A 19,620-nucleotide genomic window follows, 5' to 3' on the forward strand; every position below is an offset into this window, starting at 1 on the left:
GAACTATCCCTAAATAAAGAATATATTCTCCATCCATTTTTCTTCTTACTGCTGACTAGAATATGGATGTGGTAGCTTGGAAGTAGAGTACAGCTACCCTAGACCAGGTATAAAACTTGGAAATGGGAGGCCACACTGCAAGCAAAAAAGATAGAAGGCTCTCAAGTCTCTAGCATTATACCATCCCTGGACCACCTATCTAAATTGTTAAGTGAGAGAGAAATACCCTATGACTTAACACTACTATCGTATACTTCCTAATACCTGAAGTTAAGCCTCATCCTAACCAACATGAATATAGTATACGTACAGAAGTTGGTTCCCTACCTGCACGCCTCCATTGCAGTGTTCAGAAGTGAGGATAAGTCCCGGCAAGTTACTAGGAAGATCCAAACGCCTGAAATACCAAACGAGGTTCCAGAAAATGATTGGATGTTGATTGATGAATGAGGACGTGTGAATCACCTGATCGCCTTCATTTTCTAGCAAAGATTCAAGTTCTTTGCGAAGCACTAGAGGACTCAAGTAAGGCACAGAGACAGGGGAAGGGTTGGGTCTTTTTCCTAAAGGATCCTTAAAGACAGAAAGAGAGAAAGAGTAAGCATGATCAGTTTTAGTATGTATGCTTCAGAGTATGTCTCAATGACAGCATACTTTTCTGTCCTTTCAAACTTATTTCAGGGCCATTACTACATGTAGTAGAACACCCTAAAGAAAACATAAAAGAAGAAAAAGTACTGAATCATAAATACCCTTGTTAAATGATTATGAACAAAAATTATTAATCCATATACCAGGCCCTATTTTATTTTTTCAGGCCCTATTTTAAACATGAGTTTCTCTTATCACATTAAGAGCAATGCCCTATGTATGACTGATTTTTCCTTTTCAACTTTTTACAAGAAATATTTGCATTTCTGATGTTTCAAATGATATTCTGATGTATTTTGGTATTCTGATGATACCAAAAAAATCTGACTTTATCTTCCACATAAAACTAAACAGATGAGGCCATTTTTTGTGTTAATATTTGATGAGTCTTTAAAATATACCTAACTTATTTATAAATTTGACTGCAATAAAAACTAAAGAGCAATTTTATAAATCAAATGAAATAGTGAATGAAAAAAGAAACCCAACCTAGACTTTGTAAGTTGTGCACAATTAGAATTAAATGTTTATGACCAATATTAATAAGCACCCATGGTGCCCAGATTGAGATCTCCAAATACTGTTTTTCTCTAAAAGGAATGTTTCTTAAAGAAATGACTGATTCGAGGTCTGAAGAAGGAAATATGTAATACTTGAGCGTCAAACATCTTATAATACAAGAAAGCAAGGAAACGTTAAAAAAACTTATACAAAGGTGAAAGTCACTTAGTCGTGTCTGACTCTTTGTGACCCCATGGACTAGTTCATGGAATTCTACAGGTCAAAATACTGGAGGTGAGTAGCCTTACCCTTCTCCAGGGGATCTTCCCAACCCAGGAATCAAACCCAGATCTCCTGCATGGCAGGCACATTCTCTACCAACTGAGTGATCAGGGAAGCCCCACAAAAGCTACTAGAGTTGTGTCAAAAGGAATAAGGCACCAACATGTAGAGGCTTCTAGCTGACCAAAGAAGGAATAAAACAAGCATCAATAAGGGTAACAACAGCAATGGATGTAAACATAAATGTTTAAACCCATGAGTTCATAATGATACTCTATACCCCCAGATAATGGATCACCTTGGAGAATGCTAGGAACCCAACCTGTCACTGTGAAGTTGTTTTTTTTTTCTTTTTTCACTGTGAAGTTTGATAAATAAAAGGAAAAAAGAAAATCAAACATTTATCTTGCTTTTCCAACATAAACTGCATCTTTGGAGAAAATCAGACAAAAGCCATGGGATAAGTTTCTCTTTATAAATATATTTCATATAATAAAGAATATGACAGAATTAGACTATCATCATTTTATAGCTCCAAATGGATAACTTATCTAGGCAAAAGAGGAGAGTGAAAAAGTTGGCTTAAAGCTCAACATTCAGAAACTAGATCATGGCATCCGGTCCCATCACTTCGTGGCAAATAGATGGGGAAACAGTGGAAACAGTGGCTGACTTTATTTTTCTGGGCTCCAAAATCACTGTGGATGGTGATTGCAGCCATGAAATTAAGACGCTTGCTCCTTGGAAGGAAAGTTATGACCAACCTAGACAGCATATTAAAAAGCAGAGACATTAACTTTGCCAACAAAGGTCCGTCTAGTCAAGGCTATGGTTTTTCCAGTAGTCATGTATGGGTGTGAGAGTTGGACTATAAAGAAAGCTGAGCACAGAAGAAGTGATGCTTTTGAACTGTGGTGTTGGAGAGAAGGCTCTTGAGAGTCACTTGAACTGCAAGCAGATCCAACCAGTCCATCCTAAAGGAGATCGGTCCTGGGTGTTCATTGGAGGGACGGATGTTGAAGCTGAAACTCCAATACTTTCGCCACCTGATGCAGAGAGCTGACTCATTTGAAAAGACCCTGATGCTGGAAAAGATTGAGGGCAGGAGGAGAGGGGGATGACAGAGGATGAGATGGTTGGATGGCATCACCGACACAATGGGCATGTGTTTGGGTGGACTCCAGGAGTTGGTGATGGACAGGGAGGCCTGGCGTGCTGCAGTTCATGGGGTCGCAAAGAGTCGGACATGACTGAGTGACTGAACTGAACTGAACCCCACAGAGATAGTTCATGTCCCTCAAGACATACCACTACTGATGAAGCTGTCTTGTAAAAATAAACAAATGAACAAAACAACAAAAAACCTGAATCTGATCAAGCTTCAAGCTGCAATTACCAACTTATATGGCTGCATTCAACAAATAAATTACAAGGGAAGAAAAGAGTCTATAGATTTAAAAAGACTAGAAAACAGATCACCAATTACAAAGCATTATTTGATCCTGATTCCTCAAACTGCAAAACACACATACTTGACATTTTTGAAACCACTAGGAATTCGAACGAAGACTGAATGACCCTGATATTGTTTGTTATTTCCTGGGTCTGATAATGGCACTTTTTTGTTTGTTTGACTTTTGGCCGCACCATGTGGCAAGTGAGATACTAATTACCTGACCAGGGACCGACCTGCACCCCTTGCATTGGGAGTGTGGAATCTTAACGACTGAACCAACAGCATTACATTTTTAAGAGTCCTTATCTCTTACAGATAAATACTGAAATATTGACAAATGGAGTATATGTTTGAAATTTGCTTCAAATGGATGTACAAGAGAACTGAATTGGGGTATGCATGACAAAAATGTTGTAAGTTGAAAATTACTGAAGCTGGATGGTGCGACAAAAGGACTCACTGTATTCTTTATTTGTATGTATTTTTGAAATTTGAAATTTCTTGGCCTGCTTATGAAAATGTATCATTTTTCATGTGATAAAAAAAACTACAGAAGAAGATGCTATTTTGATAAATACTTACATGAACACACAGTATAATTATAATATTGTTACATACCACAACCTCCTGCAGACTGTTTGGAAGACTAACTGTTGAAATGCCATGAAACGGTCGCTGGGAAAAGTCCATATTTTGCAAGGGACCTCCAACACTGTGACTTCTAGTCAAAGACACATTTCGTTTTGATAAACTATTAGGCATAGGTGAAATTTTCACAGTTTGGACATCTCCGCTGGCTTTCATTATTTCATCACTTAAAAAAATGAAGGAGAAATGCTGTGGTTAGATTGGTTTAAACAGTCCAAATCTGTAGAGCTAGAGTATTTTCTACAATAAATTTTGAATGTACTGAATGTATCTGAGAAGAGTCAGTACTGCCTTATAGGAATTAACTTTTCTTCAGGTATTTTTGTAAAATCAGTCAGAAAAACAGGATGGAGTGGATGATCTGATGAAGGGTGGGAAGACGGTATATGGTTAAGTATTATGGTATTATTTTTAAAAGACTGAGTGCCCATTCATGTGCTCTATTCAAGCATTATCTCACCTTTATTAAACAAAATCACCTGGAAGTATGTATAATGCATCCAAGTAAGTAATGTAGATTCACTGTCAAGTATTTAATCTCTACAAGGCCATGACCTGGGTTTCCCTTGTGGCTCAGTGGTAAAGAATCTGCCTGCAATGAGGAAGACCTAGGTTTGATCCCTGGGTTAGGAAGATCCCCTGGAGAAGAGAAAGGCTACCCACTCCAGTATTCTGGCCTAGAGAATTCCATGGAATGTATAGTTCATGGGGTCACAAAGAGTTGGACAAGACTGAGTGACTTTCACTTTCAAGCCATGACCCACCTAAGAACAGAGGTCAGATTTTATTTACTTTTTTATTTTTAGTGTTTAGCATAATGCTGAGCATACAATAGGCTCTCAATAAATGTTTGAGTAAATATTTAAGAGTTAAAGGTATACTTGACTGTAAAGAGAGTATGTATCTGGAAACTGGCAACGACTACACTGAAGGGGAAAATACTTTTTTCTTTTGGAAAGTTCATTTTTGATAAAGACCACTGTAAAACATTAAACAGTATTAAAAATGGTTTATCACCATATTCCTTCATTAGATATTTAAACAACGTGAAAATCACTCAGTCATGTCTGACTCTTTGCAATCCAATGGACTGTATAGTCCATGGAATTCTCCAGGCCAGAATACAGGAGTGGGTAGCCTTTAAAGTTACATTCTTAAAATGCCAGAACTTATGTCTATGTCAGCCAGGTTGTATTTAAAGATGAAATTTTTACAGGGGCACCCAATTTTTATGAAAAGTTCTCTGAATTCTGTGGTACCTTGATTCAACTACAGAGCTTGTTTCTTCAGTAATGGTCTGGTTATGTTTTGGCAAATCCATAAAGTTGATCAGGTCAGGTTCTGCTGAACTGGATATGGGTTTGTGCTCCAAAGGTTCACTTGCCAATGGAATGCTGCCACTTTGTAAACTGTCACCAGAGGTACTTGGTTTCAAGAAAAAGCTAAATATGGATCCGTTCAAAAAAAAAAAAAGGAAGTATAAAAAAGTCTATAAAAATCCTAGAATCCTCCAAATGTCATCATATTTACAATCACTGTATAGTAAAATACTCATTAATGAATTACACAAATCCATAGAAATACTGCCTATTTCAAACACACACATACACACACTCTTGCTTTCATTCTCTCTTCTCTTGTCTGAAACTTTTCAAATGAAAAGATCCAGAGCAGGTCACTATAGTTCAATTCAAGATCCCTTCAGTTTTTGAGAGACACTAAAGAAAGCTATGAGGGAAGTTGGAAAGCAAAATATTTCATTAATTTTCTTAGTTAAAAAAAATAAAGAACAGCATTTTAACAGGTATTAACCTATAACTATTTATAATACCCTTTCCCCCGCTTAAGAATTTCCATTTTTGTCTTTAGGCATTCTCTCTCCCCTCTATTAATTCAGTAATTTATTTTCATCTTCTCTCTCTTTTTCTCCTTCTGGGTGGGGATCGGGTGAGAGCTTTGCCCTGCAAGGGACATAAAAAAGCACTTTTTGAAGTCATAATAATGTTCTGTATCTTGATTTGCAGAAATCAAATTTACCTTAAATGAAAAAAAATCTGTAAATAAATACTGAACTCTAGTTAATGATACAAAAGCTCAATTTTGGGGGGGAAAGGTATTTTTATTTTTATTAATATAATACTACTACATATTAGTAGTAATATTATTACTACATATTATTATTACTAATAGGCCACATTGTGAAGCATGCAGGATTTTAGTTTCCTGACCAGGGTTGAACCTGTGTCTCCTGCAAAGCACAGAGCCCTAACCACTGGACTGCCAGGGAATTTCCCTCCCCATCTACATCTTATTTTAAACAAAGAAAAATATAAGATGGATTGGTGGATGGATGGAAGAATAGACAGGTGATAAAGCAAGCAATGTAAACCTTAACTGAAGAATACAGGGGTGGATATTTGGGTGTACTGTAAAAAAAAAAATCTTTAATTAAACTTGGCCATAAGTAGGAAATTTTCCATAATGACATACTGGGGAGGAAGATTAATAATGCTGGTTTATATTCAATTAGAAAATATACCACAAAAGCTTAAGAAACACAATTAACAAAAAAGTACAAAATTTATGGAGAATAATTTAAAACTCTATTAAAAGAAGATCTAAAACAGGGAGATATATACCATGCTCATAGGAGAATAACACTAAAGATGTCCATTTCCCCCAAAGGAACCTACAAATCTATTTGAATCCCATGAAAACTTAAGGTGGACTTTTTCTGTGGGGGAGGACTCAAAGTTACTCTAAAGTTTTATATGCATAATCAAATAATTATAAAAAATTTCCAAAGGGGGAACTTACCCTACCAACCAGACATAACATAAATATAGTAATAAAAATAATACAGTATTGACAGAACACAGAACCAGAGTGAGGTATACACAGGAACTTGATATATGGTAAAGGTGATACTACATATAATATTAATGAAGGAAGGATGTAAAACTGGCTCATTATATGGAGAAAAATAAACCTGGATCTCTATGATCATACACAAAGGTAGACTACAGATGTATTTAAAACCTAAATACCACAGGGAAAATAGAAAGGTAACAGAAGAACATTAGGAAAAGATTTTCATTTACTACAGATGGGAATCTTTGGAATCTTATTTAAAAAGAAGATTTCAAATACACAAATCATAAGGTGGAAAATTAATGCATAATAACATCAAAACTGGTCATTTCTCTTCAAGGAATTAATATCAAGAATATTAAAGACAGGAATTCCCTGCCAGTCTAATAGTTAGGACTCTGTACTCTCACTGCCTAGGGCCTGGGTTCTATCCCTGGTGAGGGAACTAAGATCCCACAAGTGGCATGGTGCAGCTAAGAAAAAAAAAAAAGAATAGTCAAGACAGATCAACAAGAAAAAGAAAACTAAATACAAAAATGAGTAAAGGCGAGTGACATCTGCAAGGCGGCACGGTGCAAAGTTACCTTTATCTCGCCCCTTCAATTTACAAGCAGTTAAACATCCACAATGCAACAAAGGTACCTCTGCCTGATACACTGGAGATTCCCACACACCTGTCCACCTAAGCGGGATGGACTAGAACACACAGAGGCGGCGAAACGGAAGGAACAGCACAAGTCCAGCCTCCAGTTTCAGCCTTCTGCTCTGGCAAGCTCTGGCAAGCCTCAGAAAACCGAGCAGCAGTGCAGGCAAGTGCACACAGCTCCAGCCTCCCAGAAGCAGCAGCAGCTGTCACGACAGCTAACTGAGGGGCAAAGGGGCCTGGGACCTCACCCCTCTGGCCGCTGAGGAACCCACAACTCTGGCCCCCTGCCCCGCCGTCCCACGCCAGTGGAGCCCACGAACCTTAGAAAATCAGATGACCACTACCAGCAGTGGCAGAGCCTGCAACCCAGGGGAGTCCAGACAAGCGGGAAGAGCCCACCATCCCAACGCACCGGGTCGGAAGACCCCAGCCACAGTGGCAGCAGCAAAGCACCAATGACCCCAAGGCCCAGAAAGCAGTAACAAGGTCACACGGCCACACCTCTGACAGAGGCAGTGGAGTGTGGAAAGTGCAAACTCAAATATAATAGAGGCAGCTCAGGTGAGAGGAACCAAAGACCTGTGCTATTAATATATCACCACCTACCAGAAAACAAGAGACCTCTATTTTTTGACCAGTTGAATTGTCAGAATCAAGCAGAAAGGTGTTCAGTACTTCAAATATGTTGGCAATGGGAACAACTCATCAAGCATCATGAACACCACAGTTACATGTATCCTCCCACACACAAAAAAATTACACTCCCCCAGAACCCAAACTTAAAGCTATAAATACTGCAATCTAACTGGTTAACATAATGCAAAATAGCTGTCATAAAGAAACTCAGTAAGCTAAAAGGAAACTCGGGCAGTTCAATCTCAGAAGTGATATTACTAAACAGAGAGAATACTCTTTAAGTATCTGGGATGACTGGGTATAAGATAGGCTCAAGGATGTATTATACAACATGAGGAGTACAGCCAATATTCTGTAGTAACTGTAAATGGAAAATAAAAATTGTATAAAAATAATAATAATAAAAAAGAAAAGCAAAACTCCTACATAAAACAATACCCAATGACTTGTTGTCTCCAGAAGACTCACCTCAGCTCCAAGGACAAATGTAGACTACATGTGAAGGAAAAGAATATGATACTCCAAGAAAACTGCTGCCAAAAGAAAGTGGGTACAGTCCTACCCTTATCAGACAAAACAGACTTCAAACCAAAAAAGGCAATAAAGGACAAAAATGGATAGTAAATAATGATAAATATTTATCATTTATTAATGATAAATAATATTCATCAAGAAGACATATTATTAATATATATGCACCTAATACAAAAATATCAAAATACATTAAAAAATAACAGATCTAAAGAGAGAAATTGACTAACATAGTAAGAGACTTTTTAATATCTCATTTACATCAATGGATAGATCAGAGAGAAAGGAAAGCAGCCTTAAATGAAACCTAAGATCAGACGAATTTGATAAATTTATATAGAACATTCCATGCAAATGCATCAGAATACACATTCTTCTCAAGTATACATGGAACTTTCTCAAGGATGTACCATATGTTGAGACAGAAAACAATGCTCAATAAGTAAATAAAGCTTAATAAATAAAAGACTGAAATCATATAAAGTTACCTTCTCTAATCACAGTGGTATGGAACTGGAAATCAACTACAAGAAAGCTGAAAAAAATCACAAATATGTGGCTAATGAACAATAAGCTACTGAAACACTGGTTCAATGAAGAAATCAAAAGAGAAACAAAAAATTACCTGAAGACAAATGAAAATATGACATACCAACATCTATGGGATGCTGCAAAAACAGTACTAAGAGGGAAGTTTAGAGTAATACAGGCCTACTTCCAGAAACAAGAAAAATGTGAAGTAAACCACCTTACACATAAAGGAACTAGAAAAAGAAAACGGAGTTCCCTGGTGGTCCAACGGAAAGGACTCGCTTTCACTGCTAGGGCCCCAAGTTGGATGCCTAGTCAGGGAACTAAGACCCCACAAGTCACGGGGCACAGCCAAAAATAATGTGAGAAGAACAAACAAACCCCAAAGTCAGTAGAAGGTAAGAAACAAATAATAATGATCAGAGTAGAAATAAATGAATGAGACTAAAATGACAACAGAAAAGATCAGTGGAACTAAAAGCTGGTTTTTAAAAAGATAAACACAATAGACAAATCTTTAGCTAGACTAAGAGAGAAGGCTCTGATAAATACAATCAGAAACAAAAAGAAAATAACAAGGGCACCAGAGGAATACAAAGAATTATAAGAATATTTTAAAAACCAGCTATATACCAACAAACAGGACAACCTAGAAGAAATGTACAAATTCTTGGACTTGTACAACCTTCCAAGACTGAATCATGAAGAGATTTGAATTGATTCATTGTTAGTACAGTCTGAAGCAGTAATCAAAAAGCCTCTAAAAAACAAATGGCCAGGACCAGGCAGCATCACAAGTAAATTCTACCAAACATCTATAGATTTAATGCCTATCGTTTCCAAACTATACTGAACAATTCAAGAGGAGGGAACACGTAACTCATTTTACAAGACCAACATCACCCAGATGCCAAAACCACATAAAGACCACACAAAGTAAGAAAACCATAGGTTGGTATCTCTGATGTACAAAGATGCAAAAATCCTCAACCAAATACCAGCAAACCAAATGCAACAATACATTAAAAGAATCATATACCGTGCTCAAGTGGAATTTGTCCATGGGATGCAAGGATGGTTCAACATCTGCAAATCAATCAATGTGATACATACATTAACAAAATGAAGGACAAAAATATGATCATCTCAACAGGTGCAGAAAAAGCAGTTGATAAGGCCAATCATCCATTTATAATAAAAACTCTCCACAAAGTGGATATAGACAGAATATACCTCAACATAATAAAGCTTATATATGACAAGTCCCCAGCTAACATCACTATCAGAGGTGAAAAGCTGAAACATAACAGAGAAGTCCTAGCCACAGAAATTAGGCAAAAAAGAGAAAAAAAGGCATCCAGTTTAGAAAGGAATAAGTAAAACTGTTTGCAGGTGACATGATTTTATATCTAGAAAACCCTAAAGAATCCACCAAAAAACTATTAGTAGTAATAAATGAATCTAGTGAAGTTGCAGGGTACAAAAATCAATAAAAACCTCTTGTATTTCTATATACTAATGAGCTAGCAGAAAGTGGAATTGAGAAAACAATCTCATTTACAATCACCACAAGAAGAAAAAAAAAATTATAAGTATTTAAGTCAGCAAACAGTTACCAAACTCTCAATTACTTAATGACTAATTATAGATCAGTTAATCTCTTTTCCAATGCCTAGAATTCACTCATTTCACATTACAGAGCACCACCATAAAGGGCAACAAGATAAGAAAAGAGCTAAAGTCCCCTTCATCTTTTTTTTTTTTGGCGGGGGGGAGGCTCCAGAGCACGTAATCAAGGTCATTAAGGCAGAAGTATCAAAATAATAACTAATGTTAGAATTCTGAATTTATAATAACTGATATACTTATATAACCTATAAAGTTTAGCTCCAAAAATTAACTATTAATAATAATCATTTGTTAAATAACATGGAAGAACAGCCTCCTACAATATTAGTATTTTCTCTCAAATATTGAAAATGAAGGAGGGCAAGGAAAGGAACATCTGGAACACACCATCACTACTTCACTCTTCCACCAGAAGTCATGCCTTTTAGAGGGCACTTACCTCTCTAAGGGAGCTTTTATAATACTAACCTTGCAGAGCCTCTTAAGTCTTTAAATTCTATATTGAGAAGAGGCAAGAAGTTGCTTTTACAGAAGGGACAGGCTGTATTCAAATTTGAATCATCTGCCGTCCATCCAGCCATAATTTCTTCATCATAAACTAAAGCTCCACAAACTCTGCACTGTGAACAACTTGACATCAAAACCTAAGAGCAGAAAAATGCACATACTGAAAACCACCACAGTGAACAGTGGTCTTAATAGGTCTTAATAGTCTTAATAGTCCATCCTCTTGAGACAAACATAGAATTGTATTTATTCTGTGGATCACATTTGAAATTAATAACGGAACATTTACTTTATAGGTAAAACTACTGGCTTATTGCCTTATTTACATAAGACACCAAGGAAATTCAACAAAATGACTTATTTTATTATTCTGTCCATGAAGGTATCATAGAATTCTGTTAAAATGCCAATCTGAAATGAAAATGCTTACTGCCACTTTATTATGGGCTGAATATAGAACTTTTACCTCCATTGCACAATTCTGATAGATGCTGGACATGCTGGTGTTTTGAGAAGAACCATGATCTGACTTTTCAAATTCCTGCCCTTTTATGCCTCTTGGAAATGGAAGTTCACCTAGAGAGAAGTAAACATCATAACACATTATGTATGAAAATGTCCTTATTCTTTGGAAACGCATATGTAGGGGGAAATACCATGAAGTCTGCAATTTATTCTCAAACAGTTTAGTATCAAAATCTACTTATGTTCATTTAACAATAGTTAATCAAATCTAGGTGGAGAATATATGATTGTTCACTATATGATTCAACTTTTTAAGGTATTGGAAATTTTTCCTAATAAAAAGTTGGAGAAAATGAATAAAATTACAATTAAAAAAATAACACAGAACTAGGAGATTTCAGTAATATAGCAAAGAAATTCTCAAACTCTAGTAAGTATCTGATTCGCCTGGAAAGCTGGTCAAAAATATATATTCTTAAAGTTCCATTTCACAGATTAAGTCTCAAAAGTTTTAGCCTAGGGCTTGGATATTTGTATATACTTATAAACAAATACCCCAGGTGATTTTGAGACACACCAAAGTTTGAGAACTAATGATACAATTCACAAATATACACAAATAAAAATAAACTCAGTGGATTTCCCAGGCAAGAATACTGGAGTGGGTTGCCATTTCCTTCTCCAAGGGATCTTCCCAACCCAGGAATTGAACCCACATCTCCGGCACTGCAGGCAGATTCTTTACCACTCAGCCACCAGGGAAGCCACAGTCTGATTCCACACAGTACTTTAAGATCCTATAAAATAACAGTGGTAATATGGTGTGGCTATCCTCTCGACAGACGAGGGCTTACTGTGTGTGTGGTACAGGGGTAAGAATTACGGGCGTGTGAGTCAGAAGAGAGGACAACCCTCCCCCTTACCTGGTGAGTAATGCAGTTTCCCTACATCTCCACTGCTGCTGCTACTGCCGAGGCTTGTGTTGCTCTGGGTGAGTTCACTGGGGACCAACCCTGAGATACTCGTATTAGGTGATAGATTCTCTCCCAAAATATGGTCTTCAAGGCCAGCTGGGAAACTGTAATCTCTATTTGTTTCCTCCTTTAATCGGAAAAAATAAAATCCCACATACATACATAAGATCTTCTCCAATGAGAATATATTCATTCTATCCTTTTCTCATCACCGTATGTTCTGAAACCTTGACCTCTATTATTTGGAATTTCTCTTCCATACTCTTAAGACATTCAAGCAATGACCTATGCTTTAAGATCATGCTGTGCCCCTAGTGTATATTAGGACTGTGGGGTTTATCCCAATATTCAAACTATAAAATGAAGGAACCCTAGGAGCTCACTGTGTCCAATGTAATCAGAGACCCCAGTACAAACAGAGTAGGGGCTTAAGAGTCAGGAGAGCCAGACTGTGATCTTGGTCCCCCATTACATCCTGTGATACTAGAGAAATGATCCTACAGAAACGACTTAACTTCCCTTTTAATTATGTTATCTGAAAAATGTGGATAGTATGAGTACATTAAAACCAGATAATTGTGAGAATTTTTGCTGGCAATATGATTATTCTGAAAACAACCATCATTATTAGAGGAGTAAAACATGAACAAAATTCTGAACACTGTAATTGCTGATTACAGTGACTGTAATGCTTTAACTGACTGTTGATACTTTAAGATAGAAAACATTTCACTAAGCAGTTTCCTTTTGAATTTTTGCTTTAAACAAGACTTATATGTCTTCCTTATTATAAAACTACTTCTGGGTATACATCCAGAAAAAACAGAAACACTAATTCCAAAAGAGACGTGCACCACAATGCTCAGAGCAGCACTATATATAAAATAGCCAAGACATGGAAGCAACCCAAGTGCTTATCAATAGATGACGGGATCATGCAGATGTGATAAAAACACACATACACAATGGAGTGTTATTCAGCCATTTAAAATAAATGGAAAATTGCCATCTGCAGCAATATGGACGGACTTAATATTATGACTAGTGAAATAAGTAAGAGAAAGATCAATACTGTATATCATTCATGTGGAACCTATAAAGTAACACAAATTAATGTATATACAAAACAGAAACAGACTCACAGAAACAGAAAACAAACTTGCAGTTATCAAAGAGTAAGGGGAGAGGGACAAATCAGGGTTATGGATTTAACAGATACAAACTACTTTACGTAAAATAGATAAGCAACAAGAATTTACTGTCTAAGAAATAGTATGTGGTTTAAAAAAACTCAGGAAATTAACATGTGATACAGTATTAACTAAAGTATAGACTTTGATCAAATGTCACAAAATTTTATGCTAGTGTCTATTATTTGTTTTCACACCTTATTCAGGATTCCACATTGTATTTAGTTGCACTGAACAGCTTCAGCTGCATGCAACAAATTCTGGTAAACTCTCTTTTATTTTTTATTATGTTACAAATATTTTCTAATTTTCCTTATTATGGCTTCTTTGATACACCCATCATTTAAAAGCAGACATTAAATTTCTAATTACATAGGTTTATAAAGTATCTTTGATATTTCTCATTTTTATAATAATATTCTCATTTAAATGCTTTTTTCTCTGCAATCACTCCTGTATTTTTTCAGTCTTTTAACTTTACTGAGGTTTTCAATGGCTAAGTCAAAGATCTCTCTTGGTAAATGTCACATTGCACTTGAAAATATGTAGGGTATTTTTAAATACCTTTTGATATGCATTTGTAACATAATTCCGTAACAGTAAAAGAACAGGTGGTAAGAGAATAGCAAGGAGAGAGAATAAACCCTTCCTCAGCAATCAATGCAAAGAAATAAAGGAAAACAACAGAATGGGAAAGACTAGAGATCTCTTCAAGAAAATCTGAGATACCAAGGGAACATTTCATACAAAGATGGGCTCAATAAAGGACAGAAATGGTATGGACCTAACAGAAACAGAAGATATTAAGAAGAGGTGGAAAAAAAAAAAAAAAGAAGAGGTGGCAAGAATACACAGGAGAACTGTACAAAAAAGATCTTCACGACCCAGATAATCACGATGGTATGATCACTCACCTAGAGCCAGACATCCTGGAATGTGAAGTCAAGTGGGCCTTAGCAAGCATCAGTATGAACAAAGCTAGTAGAGATGATGGAATTCCAGTTGAGCTATTTCAAATCCCAAAAGATGATGCTGTGAAAGTGCTTCACTCAATATGTCAGCAAATTTGGAAAACTCAGCAGTGGCCACAGGACTGGAAAAGGTCAGTTTTCATTCCAATCCCAAAGAAAGGCAATGCCAAAGAATGCTCAAACTACCGTACAACAGCACTCATCTCACACACTAGTAAAGTAATGCTCAAAATTCTCCAAGCCAGGCTTCAACAGTATGTGAACTGAGAACTTCCAGATGTTCAAGCTGGTTTTAGAAAAGGCAGAAGAACCAGAGATCAAATTGCCAATATTCGCTGGATCAGAACATCTATTTCTGCTTTATTGACTATGCCAAAATCTTTGACTGTGTGGATCACAATAAACTGTGGAAAATTCTTCAAGAGATGGGAATACCAGACCACCTGACCTGCCTCTTGAGAAATCTGTATACATGTCAGGAGGCAACAGTTAGAACTGGACATGGAACAAGAGACTGGTTTCAAATAGGAAAAGGAGTATGTCAAGGCTGTATATTGTCACCCTGCTTATTTAACTTATATGCAGAGTACATCATGAGAAACGCTGGGCTGGAGGAAGCACAAGCTAGAATCAAGATTTCTGGGAGAAATATTAATAACCTCAGATAGGCAGATGATACCACCCTTATGGCAGAAAGTAAAGAAGAACGAAAGAGCCTCTTGATGAAAAAGAGGAGAGTGAAAAAGTTGGCTTAAAGCTCAACATTCAGAAACTAAGATCATGGCATCCGGTCCCATCACTTCATGGCAAATAGATGGGGAAACAGTGGCTGACTTTATTTTTTTGGGCTCCAAAATCACTGCAGATGGTGAATGCAGCCATGAAATTAAAAGACACTTGCTCCTTGGAAGGAAAGTTATGACCACCCTAGACAGCATATTAAAAAGCAGAGACATTAACTTTGCCAACAAAGGTCCGTCTAGTCAAGGCTATGGTTTTTCCAGTAATCATGTATGGATGTGAGAGTTGGACTATAAAGAAGGCTGAACACCGAAGAATTGATGCTTTTGAACTGTGGTGTTGGAGAAGACTCTTGAGAGTCCCTTGGACTGCAAGGAGATCCAACCAGTCCATCTTAAAGGAGATCAGTCCTGGGTGTTCATTGGAAGGACTGATGCTGAAGCTGAAATTCCAATACTTGGGCCACCTGATGTGAAGAGCTGACTCACTGGAAAAGACTCTGATGCTGGGAAAGATTGAGGGCAGGAAGAGAAGGGGACGACAGAGGATGAGATGGTTGGATGGCATCATCGACCCAATGGCCATGGGTTTGGGTGGACTCTGGCAGTTGGTGATGGACGGGGAGGCCTGGCGTGCTGCGGTTCATGGGGTCGCAGGAAGTCGGACACGACTGAGGACTGAGCTGAGAGAGAACAGAGTCTGTCTGACTGCAGTCACGTGAGGCCGTGAAATGTCTGTACCTTGTTTGATGTTGCTGGGTATGTTCCAGAGTCTCCTGGTTTATAATCTATGAGAACTTGAACAGAATTTGTATCCTGCTGTTGTGTGAAAACTGTAGAAATCTTAATTATCTTTGATTGGCTCATAGTGCTTTTCAGGTCTACTCTTCCCTTCTACTTTTCTATTCATTCTATTAATTTTTGAGAGTTTGATACTGAAACTCCATATAAAAATCTTAATTTATCTACCTAAAAATAATTGTAATATACAGTGGAACTATATATATAACTATATATAACTTTGCTTTGTATATTCCAAGTCTCCTGTAAATGTGTTATGATATCTTCACAACTAAAAAAATGTAACAGTCTACAAAGTATGCAAAAATTAAAAGAAAAACAACAAAAACAATTTACTGTAACAGAATTATACCCAATATCTTGTAATAACCTATAACAGAATATAATGTGTACCATGCTGTACACCTAAAAGTAATACAGGATTATAAAACCAATTAATACAGGATTATAAAATCAACCTAACTTCAACAAAAACTTAGCTTTACTTACGCAGTATAAAATCTATCAATTGAGCTGTAGAGTGATTTATGTATCTTAAAGAAATAACAGGTCAAAGTTATTTAAAAAGTGGAGTGACAAATGTAGAACAGACTGGTGGACACAGTGGGGGAAGGAGAGGGTAGGGCAAATTGAGAAAGTAGCACTGGCATATATACACTATCATGTGCAAAATGTAACTAGCAGGAAGCTGCCACATGGCACAGGGAGCCAGCCTGGAAGCCTGTGACAACCCAGAGGTGTGGCGGGGAGCGGGGGGAGGCTCAAGACAGAAGGGAGATATATATATATATTATATAAATACATAAAATATACATATAAATGTGTCATCTATCAGCTTCTTGCTAGCTATATATATACACACACATATATATGTGAAGTGAAAGTCACTCAGTCGTGTCTGACTCTTTGCAACCCCATGGACTGTGTATGTAGTCCACGGAATTCTCCAGGGCAGAATCCTGGAGTGGGTAGCCTTTCCCTTCTTCAGGGGATCCTCCCAACCCAGGGATCAAACCCAGGTCTTCTGCATTGTAGGTGGTTCTTTACCAGCTGAGCCATAAAAGAAGCCCAAGAATACTGGATGGGTAGATAATCCCTTCTCCAGTGGATCTTTCCGACCCAGGAATCGAACCGGGCTCTCCTGCATTGCAGGCCGGATTCTTTACCAACTGAGCTATCAGGGAAGCCCAAATAAATATATATATAAAAAAATGCAATGACTCACAACAATGTACAGCAGAGACCACCACCACATTATAAAGCAATTATCCTCCACTTAAAAAGTGATATGCAAATACAACATGGCATTATTATTAGATCAAACATTAATCATTAATTCTTTCAACTAAATAGACAATGTGTTAGTTCAGACTGAGCTGTGGAATTGTAAAGTAGTCCTGATATTCTATTTCTTCATTATTAAATTCCTTACATGTATACTTACGTCATTTCAAGGAAGAAGTAGGATATGCATGTTTTAAGATATAAAAAACAAAATTACCAGAAAAATCTAAATAATAATTCATATATTAAAAAAATACTCCAAACATTCCAACATCAGATGGCTGGCACACATAAAGCGCTCTCACCTCATCATCTGAGTAGTTGTAGGCAGACGCTACAGCTCCCCACATCTTACTGGCTACTGTTGCTGCTTGTTTCATACCAGATTTTAGCACATCCATCTTGGGTCCTGAGAGGATATTGTCCAGCTTTAGCCCTGACAAAGAATTGACCACAGAACCCAATGAGCCTTGTGGTGAAGAACGGACCAGTGCTGATAAAGAAGTTGAACGTTCCTTAGGACTTCGGGAGGGAGTCTGTTGCTTGAGACGCCCCGTAAAAGTTTTAGACCTGGACACTGCAGGGGAGTCCTTTTCACTTTCAGGACTCTCCTGTGCTGGCGGACCATGATCTAAAGGTAGGCTTGATCTCCTCTCTAAAGAGTGAATAAATGCACTGGTAGCACCAGACTCTCTGTTTCCCTCTCCATGTAGTTCCATACTAGAAGACTTGCTACCTAAGGGACTCTTTAGATTCATGTAGCTTTCGATTTCATCAGCCAGATTACGTGCAATAACTGGAGAAAACAGCTTCTCTTCTGAATCAGTTTTTTCTCCTATACATTCAGTGGCTAAAAGTGACAAAGGATCTAGTCCAGTTTCAACATCTTCCCTCTCGACAGCTTTAGCAACACCATATAAGCTATTTCTTTTATTTGCTAGATCTCTGGATCCTGCTTTCCAGTCTCTGGACTGATTACTATCATTTTGTAGACTGTCACATGTATCCTTTGTCATAGTAGCTTTAGCTACATTTTCATCAACCACAGGTTCGATCAACTCTTGGCTTTCCTCAAGCATCTCTAACACCAATGATCGGTGCTCCGAATCCCAAGTGCTTTCAGACACACGAGTCCTAGTGTCAGCTGGATGACAGCTAATACTCTCAAAACTATGGGTTCTTGAATTATGAAGTGGAGAAGTCTTAGGACTTGTCGTCAGTGCTGTGAGAATCTTGGCATCTGCTCCCATCATGATAGCCACTTCACTTGAATTCAAATCCAAACTGCTCTTCTTAAGTAACATTCCTGCTCGACTTTCAGAACTAAAACTACAGCTTCTCTCTGGAAAATGCTTTTGTCTTTTTTCTCCTCTGTCACCATTCTTCTTGAGATTAATAACTTCACCAAAGACAGCATCTTCAACTGGATCTTGACTAGAAAATAATATATTTGATGTACTGCCTAAAAAGAGAAAGTACAATATTAAAAATACATCTATTTTCTGATGTAACTTTTATTAAAAGAATATTTTTTTCTGATTTTTGAAAGTGAGACATACTCAGAGTAAAAGATTAAGGTTAGATGGTATACAGAAAATGTCCAAAACACTGCTTAACCCTGTGTCTTAAAAACATTTTAATGTCTAATATGCCTTTTATTCTCTATGCATATACATACATATTTTAAGAAAAGATCATGCAATATATACTGTATAAACCTGTATTGTTCACTGACAGATATCATACCTATCAATAAATATAATCTATAAACATGTTTTATATTTTAAGAGTTTTATATTCAACTTAAGAAATATATTCTGTGTTAAACAGCAGACCTAAAAAGAAACAGCAGAGCTGTATGCAGGGCAAGAATCAACAGTTAGAACCGGACATGGAACAAAGGAATGGTTCAAAATTGGGAGAGGAGTATGTCAAGGCTGTATATTGTCACCCTGCTTATTTAACTTACGTGCAGAGTACATCATGCAAAATGCCAGGATGGGTGAATCACAAGCTGGAATCAAGACTGCCAGGAGAAATACCAACAACTTCAGATATGCAGATGATACCACTTGAATGGCAGAAAGTGAAGAGGAACTAAAGAGCCTCTTAATGAGGATGAAAGAGGAGAGTGAAAAAGCTGGCTTAAAATGCAACATTCAAAAAACAAAGATCATGGCATCTGGTCTCATCATTTCATGGCAAATAGATGGAGAAACAATGGAAATAGTGACAGACTTTATTTTCTTGGGCTCCAAAATCACTGCGGACGGTGACTGCAGCCACAAAATTAAAAAACGTTTGCT

At 37.1% G+C, this 19,620-nt stretch overlaps 1 protein-coding gene across 3 annotated transcripts in view; it reads right to left on the reverse strand.

Annotated features, from left to right (window-relative positions):
* The window catches only part of DENND4C (DENN domain containing 4C), a 108,425-nt gene that overhangs the window by 13,595 nt on the left and 75,210 nt on the right, over positions 1-19,620 (reverse strand). For all 3 annotated transcript variants that reach the window (XM_043890706.1, XM_043890705.1, XM_043890707.1), the window contains 7 exons: positions 17,620-18,776; positions 12,278-12,455; positions 11,356-11,465; positions 10,851-11,026; positions 4,798-4,980; positions 3,509-3,704; positions 328-573 (listed from right to left, as the gene is read on the reverse strand). In XM_043890706.1, coding sequence (XP_043746641.1) covers positions 328-573; positions 3,509-3,704; positions 4,798-4,980; positions 10,851-11,026; positions 11,356-11,465; positions 12,278-12,455; positions 17,620-18,776 — 2,246 coding nt within the window. The remainder of the gene's footprint in view (positions 1-327; positions 574-3,508; positions 3,705-4,797; positions 4,981-10,850; positions 11,027-11,355; positions 11,466-12,277; positions 12,456-17,619; positions 18,777-19,620) is intronic.

Source organism: Cervus elaphus, chromosome 29 (genome assembly GCF_910594005.1).
Source record: "Cervus elaphus chromosome 29, mCerEla1.1, whole genome shotgun sequence".
Lineage (NCBI taxonomy): Eukaryota > Metazoa > Chordata > Mammalia > Artiodactyla > Cervidae > Cervus > Cervus elaphus.